At 39.3% G+C, this 20326-nt stretch overlaps 1 protein-coding gene across 1 annotated transcript; it reads left to right on the top strand.

Annotated features, from left to right (window-relative positions):
- Positions 1-3546: 3546 nt before the first annotated feature.
- Positions 3547-18764, top strand: LOC117301828 (DNA repair protein XRCC1-like). Its single transcript, XM_033785825.1, has 15 exons — positions 3547-3698; positions 4799-4891; positions 5757-5864; positions 6781-6939; positions 7084-7173; positions 7928-8045; positions 9402-9529; positions 10718-10922; positions 11564-11741; positions 12755-12868; positions 13777-14014; positions 15203-15390; positions 16168-16398; positions 16914-16989; positions 17860-18764. The coding sequence occupies exons 1-15, from the start codon at positions 3648-3650 to the stop codon at positions 17968-17970; spliced, it is 2088 nt and encodes a 695-aa protein (XP_033641716.1). The 5' UTR covers positions 3547-3647; the 3' UTR covers positions 17971-18764.
- Positions 18765-20326: the final 1562 nt, after the last annotated feature.

Genomic DNA, 20326 nt, shown 5'->3' with positions numbered 1-20326 from the left:
AGATCAAGAAAAAAACTGTTGTACATTATGCTTTAAATTACGGCTGTAGTGAGTTTGTGGATGTAGAAACACAGTGGTGTCCCCTCTCGGTACATTGATCCTTGCTGTGTCTCGATGAGTTAGGTGTATAGGCCTTACACATTCAAACCGAAAAGATAACAATAGGCTATACGGTTCGGGGAAAGGTCCACAGTTAACAAAATGTGTACAAAACCAACAGGAGCTGTTGCAAAAAAGGTTAAAAAAGAGTATAAACAAAAGAGGGACAATATTGGAGGCCACTGTTGCAGGGGAATCTAGCCCTGGCGGCCTTACACTTTCTTCGGATTATAATTACAGTGATGTCCTGGATCAGGGTCTATTTCTGGGGCGGAACATTTTCAAAGCTTCATAACTCAAATCTTACCTAAAAGAAGCCACTAATTTCAACAGATTCACATTCCATATAGACCCCTTACAGGAAAAAGCAATGCACTAAGAAAGAAGTATGCTGCCATGGAATGTGAATCTGTTAAAATTAGTGGCTTCTTGCAGGTGAAGATTTGAGTCATGAAGCTTTGAAATTTTCCCGCCCCAGAAACAGGCCGTATATAGCTCTGTGTCTGTGTACAGCACAGAGGAGGAGTTATAGGACTATGTATACACCGCACTTGAGTGCTTTGAACCCGTCCTCATTTTATGTCAGGGAACGTTGAAATTGAGGTCATTTCAGAATAATGATGTTCTAAAATTTCAAAGAGGCTCATCTCGATTAGCTGCTAAAATATTCATCAGGGGACGTTGGCCGATAATGTACAATGCGTATTGTCAGGAAACAACAACACGCAACTTTTGTTTGTGTGATAGGAATTAGTTTTTGTTGTGTGGTTTTTATTGGTCGTTAGTAACCAATTTGAGTTTTTAAAAGCACTGTGAGTGCCCCGTACATCGATAATGTACGTGCTCAAGGACAGTCCGTCTCCCAGTAAGATATTTAATACTGATGACAGTTGTTTAATTGTTTGTGGGTCAGTGTACTTCTTAATTACGAGGCACAGTCAGGAATTATTTTGCTCGAACAAGAAATTGCTGCAACACGTTGTTCCTATATCACTGCAAAAATTGGGGGTGTTAAAGTGGTTCTTACTGGTATCTATACGAGACATCACCAACATGGTGTTTTTTTATCCCCATTGATCGTTGATGAAATCATTCCTCCATGATGAAATTAACACCGTGTCGGTGTTGTCACATAATTCAAGAAAATTAATTTAACACCCTGGTTTTTGCAGTGTACACCCCTTGTGTATTTTCCTAGCCCTAACCCCATGCAACCTTACAAATCCAACCCTATAACCCTACCTGCAGCCCTAACCCTAATCCTAACCATGGCGTGTAAACCTAGGTTTCGAACCAGCAGTCAACCTTTTAATTCCTAGTCCATTATGACAAATTGCTACTTTGTCCTATGCAAACATAAATAGTGGCGAGCCTCTAAAGTGAGACGTTTTAATGACCCCGTTCCCATTGTGATCGATGGTTTGTTTTGTTAATGATGCGTCCAAATTGCTTTTTTTAATGGTTATAGAGTAAAATTTGAACGTGATTGTTGTGGTATTGTGTACGCATGTTAATTGAGATAGACTATAGGCAAAACAAATTGTCTTTCTAAATAATATCTCAAGGCCAAAAAATTAAGAGACTGAATTGACAAAGAGCGTTCTTCAACTTGATAACTAGACTCGATTGTTGGGTTGTCGTTTTTTTTTTGCTTTTCGGAATTACTGATTTATTTGAATTACAGGCCTTTTTTCGAATCCAATAATCGGCTTTGGATTCGGCTTTCCCGGCTCTCGTCTGAAGCCCTGAGCGCGTACGCAAAGCATGCGAACTGCTTGTTGCCGACATAGACCTTTCTTTTGCAACGTCACAGCCCGAGTTTTTGCCAACCCAGATTGGAAAACTATGGAAAGCCGTCCGTAAGTGCAAATTAAGAAAAGATCGCTATTTTTTGTAACAATGTAACCAAATTTGTTGATTTTGTTAAAAACAAAACAAATAATTGTGAGAGGTATTTTATTTAATTGAAAATTTGCAGAAAATGCTGAATTTGGTTAAAACATCTGTTTTTAAGATTTAGTGTGTTACTAACATTCGGCCGACCATGCCAACCAAGGCGGTTTGTTTATCAACAAAAGAAAGGTCTATACTGGATGGACCGTATTCGTGCGCGAGAGGGCAGTAGTCTCATAGCGGGCCCAGCAGTCTCACGAGAATCCGCGGGAATCGCGGGGAGATTCGGAATAGAGTCGGAATGCTATCACCCACCGTGACAGACATTTTAACGACTTTTTCAAGTCTAGCCTTGAGCCGAATCTGGAGCCGAATGGGTTCGAAAAGGGCCGGTGTGCGGTGTCATGACCCGCGAGCATTCTGTTGGTTAAAAGGCAGTGGACACTGTTGGTAATTGTTTGTTTTAGTTTTTTTTTTGTCCAAATATCACAATAAATAATCATAAAAATACAAGAAAAAAAGAACAAAGGGTGATAAGAGGAGGGCACCAGGAAAAAGCCTAGGCATGTACAGAGCCTGGACCCTGTATGTATAAATTAATTGGTTTTACTTTATAACAATAACAATGTTGATTGATGAAATAAAAGTCCAGTGAAAGGTATAATGCATACAGCCAAAATAGCACAAATTTGTGTTTGTTTGTAATTAAACTGTTTTCAACAATTAATTTGTTTGCTATGCAGCCTTAAATACATATTGATAGTTGATAACAAAAACGAAAATTAACAGAAAAGTTTAATTACAAAACCAGATATTTTGGAATGGATAATCATGGTACGCGTGTAGTTACAGGCTAGGTGGTGTCATTTTAAACGATACTGGCGTTAAGTAGTTTTTTTGTCATGTATCAATTGTGTCCTCAATGCAATACTGTCAGCTCCGGACACTTTTGCATATGCAACCGTGTCCGGGGCTATGCAAAAACCGTCTGGCGGACATGACTGTACATGTATGTGCGCGTGTATAGGGAGCGTACATGCACTTCACATACGTACAAAAATATGCAGCATGAATATTCACATAATTATTTTTATGATTGCAGCGAATACTCAACAGCCGAACATTTCCCATGTCATTCATGAATTGTACTTAGCTTGTAAAAAATGGCGAACGTATTACGCGACCAAGGGCGTTTGTTTTACAGCAAGTACAGTTTTGCACGGAGCGGACACAACTGCATATGCAAATGTGTCCGGGCGGATACAGTGCATAATATGCAGCAGCAGCAGCGGACACGATTATGCAAAAGCGTCCGGCGGACATTTTGCATATGCAATAATGTCCTCCGGATAGTATTGCATAGAGGACATAATTGCATGCGACACCGGCTTCAGAGGAGAGAACGGAGCCTCAAGCCGAACCCGAAGCCGAAGCTGTATTCGAAAGGGGTCGCAAGGAAGCCTAAAGTCAGGCTAAAGTCTCACCCTACCTAGACGCTTGAGGGCGGGCTGTTGGTTGGTGCAGAAGTTGAACTTTGACATGTTTGATGAAGAATCGGGCATTATTTTTAACTTTCCGCGCAGTTTGTCTTTCGGTGTTTTCACCTTCAAGAAGTGGGTGAAGTACTTTGAAAAGTCTTACTAAATGAAAGCAGGATGCCTGCCATTAAGTTACAGTATGTTGTGTCGTCTAGCAGTGAAGATACGGTGAGTATCCGTCGTAGGAAACTTGGGTCTTCTCCTTGCTTGATTGAATATTGATCATCATGTGTTGTTGATGCATTGTATTGTATTTGTAATTGTTGATCATGTTCTGTATGTGTTGTGTAGGCAGAACAAGTGTCCGTATGGCGCCACCACTTTTTCATTAAATATTACATAGCTATATATAGCAATAGGAATTTATTTTTTATAGGATCCGATAGTAAAACTAAAACTCAGTAAAATAAAATTATCTTATTTAGTAATTAATTTACCTCATAATAATATTTATAAAAATAATAACATTGACTCGAGTTGAGAATGAGATATCCCTTTTTGTAAAAAATAGTGAAAAAGTGGTGGCGCCATACGGAAAGTTATCCGAATAGTTCAGTAAATTGTCCTAATTAGATTTAGCCGACAAAAAAAGCTACATGATTAATAATAATATTATTAAAATAATAAAAAATCTTTCCATATATCTATATATAAATTATAAAATTATTTATAATGTATAAAATAATAATATATTTTAATCCTGCCTACCACCACCTTTTCACTAATTTTTCCAAAAAGGGATCTCATTGATTGAGGTACACTAGATATTATATTATTTCATATCGAATGGAAAAGTGGTGGCGTGATAAGTTAGGTGTAATACACAAACTTTTCCAACAGATAATAGTGTGGTGGCAGGGTACGGAAACTTTTCCATCTGGGCTGATCTCCGAGACTCTTGTTCAGTCAATTTTTTGGTGGTCTCAGACTTGGAATTGGACTTGATCTCTCGGAGCACCGTGGCGTGGGGGTTGTCTCAGACTCGGTCTCGATGGGATTCGGTGCCACCTGACTGACTCGGGACCAGCAAAAGTCTGGGAAAGTCTTGTCCAATCGTTGAATAAAATGTTTTGTCGATACCTGCTTCTTACCTCTATATGTATGAGGTTGTTCGGCTATCGTCCGTTGAGACGAAAGCGGAACGAACCCCATAGTTCCAGTAACGAATACCCGTTTTGCCTGTCGTCGTATACAAATTATACCTATCAATTTACTGTTGTTATACATCACACATGTAATAAATAATATTCTAATGTCTCTGTTTCCAGACACACAAGGCAGACAACCTTTTGAAACCAGAGTCTTATCGGAAGTGGAAATGTGCTGAAGATGCTGAAAGAAAAGCCTCTGTTATTCTGCAGGTAAGACGCGCCCAGCTGTGTGTAGTTTAAAGCCATAGGTATTCTAAAAAAAGTGCAAGCAATAACTCTGCTTGACCTAAGCGCGTAATTCCCTGCTTCCATAATCGTTGATTTCTTACCTTTGGTAAACAGTAGCCATAAAATTGGTCCCAGCTATGAAATTGGGCCCAGGGCCCAATCTTGAATGTATGAGTCGTCTCATGAGTTTAAATCGCAGTCAGAAAAAAAATGTCTGCTCTAGGGGTTTCGAGCCAAGAACTTGAAGACATTCCTTTTGATCCAGAGTTTTGTGGATACAGGTCTTCTCCAGTAGGTTTTGTTGCGTACAGTGTTACAGACAGTATTCGTGTTGCAATAGCAGCAACTCTGCTACCAAAATGACTGTCGCCAATCAAGACGAGCAAAGATTTGAATGGTTTAAAACAACATCAAAATAACATGTTACCAAGTGTAGGAGGTTTCAAGTCATAAATTGGTAGGGTGGCCGATTGGATAAGAGCACAGAACTCAAGCTCTGGTGCTTCTAAGCAGAGTGTGTGTTCGAATCCCAGTCATGACACTTGTGTCCTTGAGCAAGACACTTGACTATAACTGCTTCTCTCCACCCAGGGGTCAATAAGCACCTGTGAGGGCAGAGATTGTTCTTGTAATTGGTTTAGCCGAGTAGCGCATATGTAATTGTCGCATAGGCTGTGTACTCCCCAGGGAGTTGAGATGGTTTAAGGAACAATTTAAGGCCCAGTAATAAAGTCGGAAGCGCTTTGAGAAGCCCTTCGGGTGTGAAATGTACTATATAAAAACTGGTTATTGTTATTATAAATTTAAGGTGTGATGTGTTTTTTTCTTCTTGTTTAAATACATGTAGTTTGAGAAAGCGTCCCAGATTCATTCCATTGATATTGGAAATGACAACTCTGCATTTGTGGAGGTGTTGGTCGGCCATTCCACTTCAACCTCATCAGATGACTATCAGGTAATTTTTTAATCCTCAACTCCCCAAGTATTAACCAAAACAACGGGGAAAAAATCATATTCAAACTGGCTGCAAAAGATTTAAAGACACTGGACACTAATTTTGGTAATTACTCAAAATACTTGTTTGCATAAAAACTTACTTGGTAACAAGCAATGGAGAGCTGTTGATAGTTTAAAACATTGTGGGAAATGGCTCCCTCTGAAGTAACATAGTTTTTGAGAAAGAAGTAATTTTACACAATGATTTCGAGACCTCAGATTTAGATTTTTAGGGCTCAAAATCAAGCATCTAAAAACGCACAACTTCATCGTGACAAGGGTGTTTTTTCTTCCAATATTATCTCGCAACCAATTGAGTTCAAATTTTCACAGGTTTGTTATTTTGGGCATATGTTGACATACACTAAGTGAGAAGACTGGTCTTTGACAATTACCAAAGGTGTCCTGTGTCTTTAAAAAGAACTGGACATGATTGTTTGGTTATTGTCAAAGACCAGCTCGTAAAATAACTAATCTGTGAACATTTTTACTCAAATGTGCATCAAAGAAAACACACCCTTGTTGCACAATTGTGTGTGCCTTCATATGCCTAATAAATGCTTCAGGCCTGAAGTCTTTTATTTTTTTTGTGACAAAATTACCTCTTTCTCAAAAACTACGACGTTTCTGCAGTGCAAGCTGTTTCTCACAATGTTTTATACTATCAGCTGCTCTCCATTTTTTGTTCCTCTTTTATGCTAACAATTATTTTAAGTGATAACCACAAGTGTACCAGTGCTTCTTAAATCAAGAAACTGGGCAGACAAAAGTTGTCGCACATGTACCATGTAATAGAGTTTATTGCGTCATCTGTTTTACTCGTCATTTATAAATGCATCTAGACCTATACTATTTTCACTTTCTGAGTTGTTTAGGTGGTACTTGTTACATCGTCATTCATGAGCCCCATGGATAGCAAGAATGGAATCAACACAAACCGCGTCCGCATGTTTGGTCCTGAGAAACTCTCTAAAGCTGTCTTAGACAAGAAATGGGATCGAGCCAAAGTTGTTTGCTCTCAGCCTTTTAATAAGGTAATAATCAAGCTTGTTAACATTTCCTTATTTGTCCTTGTGTTGTGTTGTGTCAAGGAGGGCTTAGAGCTCCGTACTCGGGTAGGTTTAACTTTGACAAACTATGCCCATCCAGTGTGTGTTTTTTTTTGGTTTTTTTTTCAGTTGAGTTCATACGGCTTGTCTTTTATCAAGTTCCACTCTCCGCCTGAAAAAACTGAGGTGTCTTCATCAGCCAATCAATCGGAGCAACAGGTAAATATTTAAAGTCATTGGACCCTTTCGGTACAGAAAAAAAAAAAGTCCACAGATTTACAAATAACTTACAGGGTTTACAGAAGGTAGTGGTGAAAGACTTCTCTTGAAATATTATTCCATGAAATGCTTTACTTTTTGAGCAAACAGTAAAACAATATCAATTCTCGATAACGAGAATTACGGATTAATTTTGAACACGTGTCATGACACGACGAAACGTGCGGATACAAGGGTGGGTTTTCCCGTTATTTTCTCCCAACTCCGTTGACCGATTGAGCCTAAATTTTTGCAGGTTTGTTATTTTTTATAGAAGTTGTGGTACACAAAGTGTGGGCCTTATACTGTGGGACAATACTGTTTACCGAAAGGGTCCAATGGCTTTAAAACAATGTCGGATGTTTCTAGTCTACAGTGAAAATGGAGGGAAAACTCTGAAATGTTCCTGTTTGAATTCAAGGCCTAAGATTGAAATTAGACTTTTGATAATATTTCTTTCTGACCTTTTCACCATAACACTTTGTATGTGTACATGTACGTGTGAATTGACTGTGAATCTCCGTGTGCAGTGAATGCAGGGTCAAAGTTATACTGTAAGGAGTTCATCTGAGGCTGGTGTCTGGTGTAATCTTGAGCTTCAAAGTTTGACGTCAGATGTTGAGGCTACCTGTTGCCCAACTATTCTTTTCCAACATGGTTGTTATTTTCCCTCTCTCTACTAATATATCGCTCCAATGTTTGTTTATTTTTGTAGAGTTCCAGTAAACTTGGAATGTTCAGACTGAAGGAGGACACCAAGTCCACAAGTTTAACGGCTGGAAGTTTCTTTAAACAGAGAAGCATACCAAAGACGGAACCAGCGCCACTTACTGGTCAGTCATTGCTCTAACTGGTGTTTCTTTCTTAAAAACGTTTCTTGGTGTTCAAGTGCCTTTTTAGTACCTTACTGGTAGATATGTGTGCTAGATAAGACTCAGGTGTGATATTAATCCATCAGGTAAAATGTGCCACAAGGGTTTTTCAGACCATCAGGTTTTCCTCCCTCGGGAAAGATCAAACACTTTTGATCACTGGCTGTGCTCCGTGGTCATAATGGGTTCATGTGGCTGGCTGCCAAAGGCGCCCTTGCATGTCTGCTTCTCGAACACGTTGTAGCCGCGTCCTTCGCAATTCAGCTTACAGCTGCGAGTAAGGATGATTAGCCTCCCAAATTATTATTGTTATTAGTATATAACTTGTGGGCGTTAGCACCTAATACAGGGTCACTGCGGCCTAGTGGTTAGATTGCAAGATATGCAATCACACAGTTGTTGGTTCGAATCCTCCCAAGCTAACCGCTGTTTTCACAATGACTAGAGTAAGTATTGTCGTCTATTTACTGAATCACAATTTCTTGATTTGTGCAAGTAATAATCATAGACGTTAAAGACGTTGGACACTATTGGTAATTGTCAAAGACTAGCCTTCACAGTTGGTGTATCTCAACATGCATAAAATAACAAACCTGTGAAAATTTGAGCTCAATTGGTCATCGAACTTGCGAGATAATAATGAAAGAAAAAAAACACCCCTGTTGCACGAAGTTGTGTGCGTTTAGATGGTTGATTTCGAGACCTCAAGTTCTAAATCTGAAGTCTCAAAATCAAATTCAAGGAAAATTACTTCTTTCTCGAAAACTATGGCACTTCAGAGGGAGCCGTTTCTCACAATGTTTTATATCATCAACCTCTCCCCATTACTCGTTACCAAGAAAGGTTTTATGCTAATAATTATTTTGAGTAATTACCAATAGTGTCCACTGCCTTTAAACCAATGTTTGTATGAGAGTGATTGGCTGTTGCAAGCTTTGCTTTTTTATCCCCTTGTGGGAATTTGCCAAATCCCTTGACAAAAAGATCATCTTATCAAAGAAAAAAATACAAACAAACATGTGACAAGAGCTGCAGAAGCAAAACAATTGGAATGATGATGATTGAAAGTTACTAGGTAAACCAAATATCAATTTGCCTTGAACTTTGTATTACTTCATCAGACCAAAGATTTGCCTGAACCATCTTAACCATCTAAGATCATGCAGCCCTGGCTGTCGTATCGACTTGAACAAATAAGTGGTGATGTTACCTTGGACTTTTTCTCAGGGCCATTTAATATATTAGAGTCATACAAATGAAGAGTAGATTCCGAGTCATTGATGCTATTTTTATTGTGGAATTCTTCTTGACTTGCAGGTGCTGCAGCAGTGCGGGCAGCAGCAACTTTAGCTGCAGCATCCTTAAAAACCTCAGTTTCAACCTCACAATCGACAATGGCAGCAGGACCAACAACAACAACAACAACAACAACAACAACAAACCAGGTATGTACATGTATGTATACCCACTCTGTGTCCAACTTTATAGAGCTACAAAAAACACAAAAAGTAGCCAAGCACAGCAAATTTATTGTTTATAATCAAAATGCTATAGACCTTTAAAATAGTGCAGCCACCTGAATTTCTTCCATATCAATGTTACAAAACCGAGGCTGGATGAACAAAATAGTCTGTTTCCTATTTGTATAATGATTATTAGCATCCATTATTGTTATTCAATACAAGGAACATGACCAGGTTGGAGACAGCATGATAAAGGTCTATAGACTACTTCACAAATACTTCTTCTTACACGGGCATTAGCCGTGATAAGAAAGTGCATGCTGTTCTAGATAGTAACAGTGTTAGTCCAGCAAGCACCTCATTCCTCGGCTAACGCTTGCATGAAACGTATTTTGCAAAGTGCTCAATGTCACATGTACCATCTGCGGCTGGCATCTTACTTCTTTTTTTTGACAAGCAGGCAACTTTTAAACAAATGTTAAAGATGGTGCGTAGTATCAACTGGAGAGATCATGTGTCCAGTAAGGCATGTTACCACGGATATCACAAAAGATTTCCTATAGACGGATGGACCTGGTGGGACCAACTGATGGGGTGAGGCTGAAGGTCAGACAGAGAAGGAGCTATGTCAGTTCCTCAGGAGTGGTGCTGGTGTGAAGACCACAACAAAGCTTGGACTCCGATACATCTACATGTACTCAGCGGTAGTAGAGAAGTCTCACGATTTCCGAAAAATCTACTCCGAAGTAGTAGAATATAAAGCATTCAAATGTAGAGTCAATAAATACCTTAAGTAACGTCCTGTTTTACGGCAATTATGATTGCAGGTGATGCTAGTTGTTGTGTCTCTCATCACTTTCTAGTGAGTAAGGCATAGTCCAATAACCATTTTTCCCTTTCTTTTCTTCGTGTTTTTTATCGTGGGATGGTCTGTTGAAATAAGCACTTAGCTATCCCTATGGGATATTATGCTTGTTTTTTTTTTCATTGGGCACTCCTTAAAAAAGAAAAAGAAAGAAAAAAAAAAAAGTTCTCAAAAGAATATAATCTAACAGCGAGGAGATATACGTATAGTGTTACCGCAAACCGAGTTAGTTGGGTTCGTTGAAGTTGTGCCTGCGGCCGACATAATCAATACCAGGGTAAAAAATATTGTAATTTTTCCCCCAGGTCAGACCATCGACCAACTCCACTCCTAAACCAGCAGACAAACACAGCGACCGACCCCAGAAGGTGACTCAGAAGAGGAGACTCTCTGATGAGGACTCTACTCCGTCATCGAGACCAGGAGACTCTCGGAATGCTGCGACGAGACGGAACAACGCTGATAGAGAGGAGAAGAAGACTGCAGCCCCGCCCTCTAAGAAGAGTAGAGGTTTGTATTCTGCCGACAGAAAAATGAGACTGAGATTTTTAGTTTTTCATCAATCTCATTGTTGCTCTTAGTGAAACCTTGGGAAAAGGGTATAGATCTGTTTTGTTCACGCCTCAAAAGTTATCTGCGTATGTGATGTAAGGAAGATGCTTATCGATAAACTGTTCGGGATATTTTTAAAGTGAGATTTCTTCTCAAATGAAAGGCTGGTAGAAGTGCGAGGCGGCTGAGCTGAGAATAAAAAGAGAACAGGTTATAGTGGCGAGTCCAGGAATAAGCCCCAATTACAGTTTGAGGAGGAAGTGTCCACGAAACGCACGTCTACATGTATATCGAATAATGGTATTAAATGATGATGATGAACACAGGATTCAAAATGCCTCTAGCTACCGCGCCATCTCGATTGTCTAGTTGGTAAGACACTGCTCTAGAACTGCAAAGGTTGTTGGTTCGAATCCCATCCGAGTAATATATCTGTAATGTTTTTTTCTCAGAGCTCGGGAAAGTACTGAGTATACAGTGCCAATTTTCCACAGAGTAATATGGATAAATCCCAAAGGCATAAATCATGATGCCAAATTTCCTTCTTCTTTTGATGAATATTGTTGTGAATATTGATTGTTTTTTTCCCTTTATTTCAGACAATGAGGATACATCAAGGAAGAAGAAATCCTCCAAGCCCTTTGAGAGGTTAATGGAGGGAGTGACGTTCGTCTTAAGTGGTTTCCAGAATCCCCTGCGAGGTGACCTTAGAGACAAGGCAATGGCGATGGGCGCTAAATACAAACCGGATTGGGGGAAGGGATGTACACATCTTGTGTAAGTTAACTGTTGTCAAAGATTCATCTTGTTGCTGAATTTTATTACAATGGAACAATGTCTTGGCTAAGCGCTCTTCTGATTGTGGTTTCAAATCTCGGTCATGACGCTTATAGTCCTTGCTTGAGCAAGATGCTTTACTATTATTTGAACACCTCGGGGTGAAAACGGGTACCTGGGAAGGTAGAGGTTGATATTGTCTTTGCAAAAGCCTTCACATAGCGCCTTGGCAGCTCGGGGCTGTATACTCTCCTGGGAGCTGAGACAGATTACAGGAATGTTAAGGTATAAGCCCATTGACCAGGGTACTTACACGTACATGTATGAAAAGCGCATTTTATACATTATTGTAAAGAATGCACTTTAATACAAGAAGTTGTAATTATTATTATTCTTATTATTATCGATACAAAATATTTATTGATCAGTATGAATCAGGATTCCACAGTTATCACCCAAAAGGTATTAGTTAAAGAAATTATTTGCCACTATCAATTTACAGGTGCGAGAAAATGGTCACCTCAACACTCTATAGAGCTCTCCTAATAGCACTAAATCTCACCCATTCGCTCATTTTCTATCGAGTACACAACTCCTTTAAAGCCATTGGACACTTTCTGAACAGAACAAAAATTCAAAGTTCACAGATTTACAAATAACTTACACCTGGTACAGAAGGTAATGGTGAAAGACTGCCCTTGAAATACTATTCCATGAAATGCTTTACTTTTTGAGAAAACATTTAAAACAATTATCAATTCTCGATATCGAGAATAACAGATTTGTTTTAAACACATGTCATGACACGGCGAAACGTGCAGAAACAAGGGTGGGTTTTCCCGTTATTTTCTCCCGACTCCGATGACCAATTGAGCCTTAATTTTCACAGGTTTGTTATTTTATATATAAGTTGTAATACACGAAGTGTGGGCCTTTGGACAATACTGTTTACCGATGTTGAGCGATTGCTTTAACTAGACTAACTAGATTCTTTTTCTTTCTTTGTATCCAAGTTGTGCCTTTGCCAACACACCTAAGTTTAACCAAGTACAAGGCAAGGGCAAAATAGTCACCAAGGGTTGGATACTAGACTCCTACAAGAAGAAGTCTGTCCATCCGTGGAGGAGGTGAGTTGTTCATTTCGGCTCTGGACACTATTGGTAATTATATATTCAAAATAGTTGTTAGCAGAAAAACTTACTTGGTAACAAGAAATGATGATGATGTCGTGTGCTATACTGGGCCCAATTTCATAGAGCTGCTAAGCACACCAATTTGCTTAGCATGGAATTTCTGCCTCAATAAAAACAGGATTATACCAACCATATTCCCACATGATTTTCAGTATGAGCACACAACAGCTGAATACCAGTAACAAGTAATATGCAACAAATGGAAATTTGGTTGGTAATCCTGTTTTTATCAAGGAATAGCAGCTCTATGAAATTGGGTCCTGATCTCATTCTGAAGTCCGTAAGCCAGTTTACAGCTGGGCCCTCAGCCAGGTGAAGGGATTCGATGCCACCATCAAGGTGAGAGAGTGGGCAGTCAGCTATCACATGGCACATAGTCTGGAGCCACAAAGCGGAGACGCGAGGTATCCCCACTTGTGCAGGCTGCTGCATCAATGGAGAGCTGTTGATATTAAAAAACATTATGAGAAACGGCTGCCTCTGAAGTAACGTAGTTTTTGAGAAAGAGGTATATTTCTCTCTCAAATAATAAAAGACTTCAGGCCTGAAGCCTTTTTTAGGCGTCTGAAAGCACACAAATTTGTGCAACAAGGGTGTTTTTTTCTTTCATTTTTCTCTTGCAACTTCAATGACCAAATTGCGTCAAATTTTTTACAGATTTTTTTTTTTTACGCATTCGTTGGGATACACCGAGTGAAAATACTGGTCTTTGACAGTTAACCAAAGATGTCCAGTGCCTTTAAAGAAGATCACACACAAGCAAAGGCAGTAGCTATTTTAAAACATTCAACGTGATACAGAGTCTTTAATTTTGAACTTTCTGTCGAACTCACAATTTGCAGGTACAATATGGTGTCCACCAGCGATGACAGCTCAAGCTATGAGGAAGAAAGTGAAACTGAGGATGAAGAAGACAGGGAACCAAACAAGAGGAGAAGAGCACCACCCAAGAAAGCCACACCTAATAAAGCAACTGCCACGTCTAAAACTGCCACGCCTAAAGTAGACACACCCAGAGATGGCCGACCTGATGATGAGGATAAAAAGGAAGAAGTTGCTGCTTCATCAATGGCTGATCAGGTGGGACTTTTTTCAAACTTTCTTAACAATATTAATAATACTGGCTTCTTATATGGCGCTTTATTGCAATCCTAGGGGTATATCAAAGTATTTAGTATTTTATCATGTAAGCATCATGTAATGTTTACAAGGTGCCGTGCCGCAATATGCTGCTAATCAGACCAGGAACAAAGGGGCGAACCGCTTCTCTTTGCGATAAGTGCCTTTGGTTCTTTTACGTGAATTACACAACGCACTGGACCTACAGCATTACGCCCAATCCGAAGAATACAGCATTAACAGTTATGTGTCTTGCTAAAGGACAAACCTGATCAAAAACGCCAGAGCCCGAGTTTGGTGTTCTTACCCGCTCAGCCTCCACAAACCACTTTTGACCTTTGTATTTACGAACAAATCAGTGTATTGGGTGCTTTATTTGTATGTGTGGCATAGTTAAAGACACTGGACACTGATGGTAATTGTCAAAGACTAGCCTTCACAGTTGGTGTATCTCAACATATGCATAAAATAACAAACCTGTGAAAATTTGAACTCAATTGGACGTTGAAATTGCGAGATAATAATGAAAGAAAAAACACCCTTGTCACACAAAGTTGTGTGCTTTTAGATGGTTTATGTTGAGACCTCAAGTTCTAAATCTGAATTCTCGAAATCAAATTCGTGGAAAATTACTTCTTTCTCGAAAAACTACGTTACTTCAGAGGGAGCCATTTCTCACATTTTTTTAGACTCTCAACCTCTCCCCATTACACGTTACGAAGTAAGGCTTTATGCTAATAATTATTGTGAGTAATTACCAATAGTGTCCACTGCCTTTAAAGACATCACTCATTTAGAAATTAGCAACAGAGTCGTAACTGTTTTTCTTGCAAGTTCAAAGTGTACACAATTATAGAAGGTTACACTTTACGATGATTCAATCACAAGAAACCATGATTGTCCTCTCATGTGCCCAATTACTGCTGGATGGACATAAGTTTTCATAGTTAAGTGTCTTGCACAAAGACACAAGTCATGATGGGGATTCGAACCCACACGTCACACTGATGACTTATTCACTAGATCTTGAGTCTGGTGCTTTAGAGTGCTCAGCCATGAAACGCTTCATATGATGGTATTTAATTTGAGAGTCTTCAACAAAGCTCTCTATCAAATAAAACATGTTTGTCAAACACTGTTTTATCACAGAGGACTGACCCTACCAAAGCTGCTACTGGGTCTGCTGATTCTGTACCCGCTGAAGTAGCTGCTGCTGTTGATGATGACTGCAGTACAACAGACATTGAGAGTGAGGATGGAGGGAACAACCTGAACCCCAAAGCATCCTTTCAAGATGATATATCATCAGGAGGTGATACTGAGGATGAAGTCAGAAGGTGTGGTACTAATCATTGTTGTAGCCACGGTGGGCGGTGCTTGGCAAACCCGCCCAGGACCCGCAATTTCTGCCCAGCACTCTGAGCAAGACACATTGTGCCTCCCACCCATCACAGATTTCCCTAAAGAATAAATCAAAGTATTGTCCATTACCATTGATCCGAGACACAGCTAATGATAAGGAAGTATTACATGTACATGTCACAGAGAATGAACGCAGTCAAAAGGCCATTCAAAATATTGCATGGCCCCCACAACATGAACAGTTTGGAAACCTTGCACTATGCCTTAAGCTTGCACTTCAGCAATGATTGCCCCATAATTACAAATTTGGTTGATCCGCTCGCCCTTGGTGGAATTTGAAAAAAATAGCTACAACCCTGGCACTCATTGTGTACAAAAACAATGACCTCATACATTTTATGGCCTTTACTGGCAGGCAAGATACTACACTGGTCACATTTTCATATAAACGCAAGAGTTATTAAAAGAAGAGCTGAACAAGTTTTGAGATATGCCCCTTTCTTCATTATCAACAGTTGATTAAAATTATGATGCAATCTCTATGAAATGTTTTCTTCAATTGAGCTGTGTTTACAAATTGAGCCTGCATGAAGTCCAGGCGATATGAAGCTCTTTTGTAAACATGTGATATCACAGGTTTCATGGCCTACAACATCAACACAAAAATTAACAAATTAAAACATTGACTGAGACTTGTTTTTGCCAGCAGAACTGTTATCATTTCCCCTTTGGTTTGACTATGTTGTTATCAGGATACAAGAAAACAAGAAAGTCAAAGCTAAGCCAAGTTCTACAGATCCCTATGATAGTTCTACTGATGAGGAACCCGACAGCGAGACACCAGACCCTCCAGTCTCTCCACCGTTGCCTACTGCTGTACCTGACCTGCCTGACTTCTTTGAAGGGAAGGTGTTTTTCCTCTACGGGAAGTTTGAAGCAGAGGAGAGGAGGCAGTTGACAAGGCTTATTGTAGCATTCGAAGGGTAGGTGTAATTTGCCAGTTACAAAACAGTGAGTTGGGAAAGCGCTATTGAAAAATCTATCGGGATCCCGGCAGGATTTGGCGGGATCCCAGCGGGATGCTAGGGGGATCTCGGTTTCATTTTCTATGTGGAGTTTTATTGAGCATGTGTAAAGGAAGAGGCAAAGGTTGGTGTGGTAGCTACTCAAACGAATAATGACCATAAACACTTCTTTGGTCAGATGCACTGTAGCTGTTGGTAAACTAGTTTGAAAAGTAGAATCCTTTCGAAGTATTATTGGTTTGGCTCATTGGAAAGATATTCATGCACACTCTTTTTCTTGCATTATTAATGCAACTTCATCGTCCAATTGAGTTCAAATTTTCACAGGTTTGTTATTTTGTGCATATGTTGAGATACACCAAGTGAGAAGACTGGTCTTTGACAATTACCAAAGGTGTCCAGTGTCTTTAAGGAAGAAGATGGAATTTAAAGGAAACTTCAAATTGTAATTGCAAATACTTTGTTTGTTTTAGGACTGTGGAAGACTACATGTCAGACCAAGTTATCTTTGTTGTAACGAACTCAGATTGGGATGATAACTTTGACAAGGTAGGTCATTAATATTGTTGTTATCATTATTTATTCGACTAATACAAACAAACCAAAGCTACAATAGCCCAAGACAGAAAATTTTTAACAGAAAAACAGTTATAAAAAAAGCAAGAAAGGAAAATAAATACTAAATTAAATAAATTACTAAATTAAGTTAAATAAATAAATTATTTGAATAAGAAAACAAAACAAAAATAAAAAAATAAACACTGCAAGAGGGCGGCTGAGGGCGGAGCATGCAGGAGGAGAGCAAAACCAAATGGGAACAACAACCAGAAGGGATACAAAAACCAAATCATGCGGGTCAGGGGTAACAAAAGTAAACCAAATTTAACTGTTGCTCGGAAGCATGCTGCCCCACGCATGATGTAGTTGATGATGGGTGGATTTCACAAAGAGCTAAAGACTACTCCCTTTTGAATCCGTTCCCATTATTCCCATTCCATAGACCAACTTGAATCCTTAAGATAAAAATAAGTTACTCAGAACAGTTGGTACAGACACCAAGTTTTTAAAAAGGGAGTCTGTCAGGTTATAAATTGCCAGTTTGTTTGTGTGTGATCATGGTGTTCCTTTTAAACATTGATTCATTGTAATGCAATTTCCTAATGGCTTTATTTTCTGTCTTACACCTGTTAGTTCTGTCCTGTATTTTTAATGTATGTCTGTGGTTCTTTTTGGTCTGTCTGTTCATAGGCTAGGGAACAAAAGCAGTGCTTCTCCCCGGACCTAGATGTTGCAATTTGTTTGAAGTTACACTTTTTTATCTCTTTTAAATTTACTATAACTATGACCATATTACTCTGTATTATACACTTTTTGCAACATTGAACAAACGTATCTATCTATCTTTTCATAATATTCCAGGCATTATCGGATCATCCTGGCCTGGCGTTTGTGCGTCCAAAGTGGATCTACAATTGCTGTGAGAAATCCAAGAAGGTTCCCTATCAGCCGTATGTCATCGTGCCGAGCTGAGTCTGGTCTGCTTCAACAAGTTTAGTGTAGATCACTGAGGTGGCCAGGAGGTGTCGTGGCTGAGCGGTTGAGAGCATAAAACTAAAGCTCTGGTGTATCTGATCAGTGGGGGTTCAAGTCCAAGTCGTGACACTTGTGTCCTTAGGCAAGACACTTAACCGGTGCTTCATCCTTCGCATGGCACATAGATGTAAAGCTGTAGGTCTTGTGTGGTTTTATACAAACCTATCAACCAATGTACCCCAGTACACACTTATTGTTAAGAGAAGGGGTTGGCTCAGGTGTTTCTGGCAGTGCGACTATCTTCAATCATGAAGGCTGCACTAGAAAGGGAGAAGAAGACGAAGAAGAAGTTTATTCGATATCTGCATGCTGCATGATCATTTTATCACATGAACTCTTTTGAAGGTATGATAAAAACAATGATATATCAATGCTTTTATGGAAGCTGTCATTTGTTTCTGTGGTCTACACACAATTCAACCAACCCTGTTAAAAATTTTAACATACTTGGACGTAAAGATTGTTAACCTGTCCCCGCTCAACCCCAAATTTATTCAGCAGAGTGTTGGTTTGAATCCCTGTCGTGACACTTGTGTCCTTGAGCAAGACACTTAACCATAAACGCTAATGGTTACTATAGTGAGGGCAGAGATTGTTTTTGTGATTGATTTAACTGAGTAGCGCATCATTTGTTGTACAGGTTGTATAATCTCAAGGGAGATGAGCCGGTTTAAGGAATGAATTAAGGCCCAGTGACCAGGGGTATATATATATTGGAAGCGCTTTGAGATGCCCTTTCGTGTGTGAAAAGCACTATATAAAAACTAGTTAGCTATTATATAAGTTATCACACAAGCGCGAGTGGAATACGGAAAAATATAGCGCTTCTGCGTCCCATATTCAACGAGGCAGAAGGCCGAGTTGGATATGGGACGCGGACGCGCTATATTTTCCATATTTCCACGAGCGCTTCAAGCAAACTCGGTGCGTGACATAGAACACACAAGACGCAGGTAGTGATACTAGCCGTGCAATATAGGTTTTTATCACCACTCCATTCAGCGAATCTGATTGGAGGATTAGTGCGTACTTAATATAATTATTATTGTCAAAACAATGAAAGAAAAACACCCTTGTTGCACAATGTGTGTTCTTTCAGATGCCTGTGGAAGGGGAGGCCCTGGAGTGCATACAGATTATTTCATCCCAAAAATGCACCTGCTATTCGCGGGAAGAAGTATATGAACCGGGCCTATTTTTTAATGCTAATAGATATTTGTTGTAATTATACCAAACAAGTAGGGTCTACAGTGCCTTTTTAATCAATGATTTATGAAAAGCATGCATACATGTAAACTTTATAGTTTATTTAAAGGCAGTGGACACTATTGGTAATTGTCAAAAACTAGCCTTCACAGTTGGTGTATCTCAACATATGCATAAAATAACAAACCTGTGAGAATTTGAGCTCAATGTCGGTCATCGACGTTGCGAGATAATAATGAAAGTAAAATAACCCCTGTAACACGAAGTTGTGTGCGTTTAGATGCTTGATTTCGCGACCTCAAATTCTAAATCTGAGGTCTCAAAATCAAATTCGTGGAAAATTACTTCTTTCTCGGAAACTATGGCACTTCAGAGGGAGCCGTTTCTCACAATGTTTTTTACCATCTTGCCCTCTCCCCATTACTCGTTACCAAGTAAGGTTTTATGCTAATAATTATTTGAGTGATTACCAATAGTGTCCACTGCCTTTAAAGCCATTGGACCCTTTCGGTAAACAGTATTGTCCAAGGCCCACACTTTGTGTTCCACAACTTCTATATCAAATAACAAACCTGTGAAAATTTAGGCTCAATCGGTCATCGGAGTCGGGAGAAAATAACGGGAAAACCCACCCTTGTTTCCGCGCGTTTCGCTGTGTCATGACATGTGTTTAAAATAAATCCGTAATTCTCGTTAACGAGAATTTATATTGTTTTGCTGTTTTCTCAAAAAGTAAAGCATTTCATGGAATAATATTTCAAGAGAAGTCTTTCACCATTGCCTTCTGTAAACCCTGTAAGTTATTTGTAAATCTGTGAACTTTTATTATTTTTTCTGAACCGAAAGGGTCCAATGGCTTTAAAGGGAAAGTACACGTTTGGTAATTACTCAAAACAAAATTAACTTAAAAACTGACTTGGTAACGAGCATTGGAGAGCTGTTGATAGTATAACCATTGTGGGAATCGACTCCCTCAGAAGTAATGTATTTTTTGAGAAAGAGGTAATTTCTCACTAAAATAATAAAATACTTCTAGCTAGAAGTCTTTTATTTCTACCTGAAAGCACACAAATTCGTCCAACAAGGG

Source organism: Asterias rubens, chromosome 17 (genome assembly GCF_902459465.1).
Source record: "Asterias rubens chromosome 17, eAstRub1.3, whole genome shotgun sequence".
NCBI lineage: Eukaryota > Metazoa > Echinodermata > Asteroidea > Forcipulatida > Asteriidae > Asterias > Asterias rubens.
Note: the sequence above shows the minus strand (reverse complement) of the source record. Positions and strands in the feature narration are given on the sequence as shown.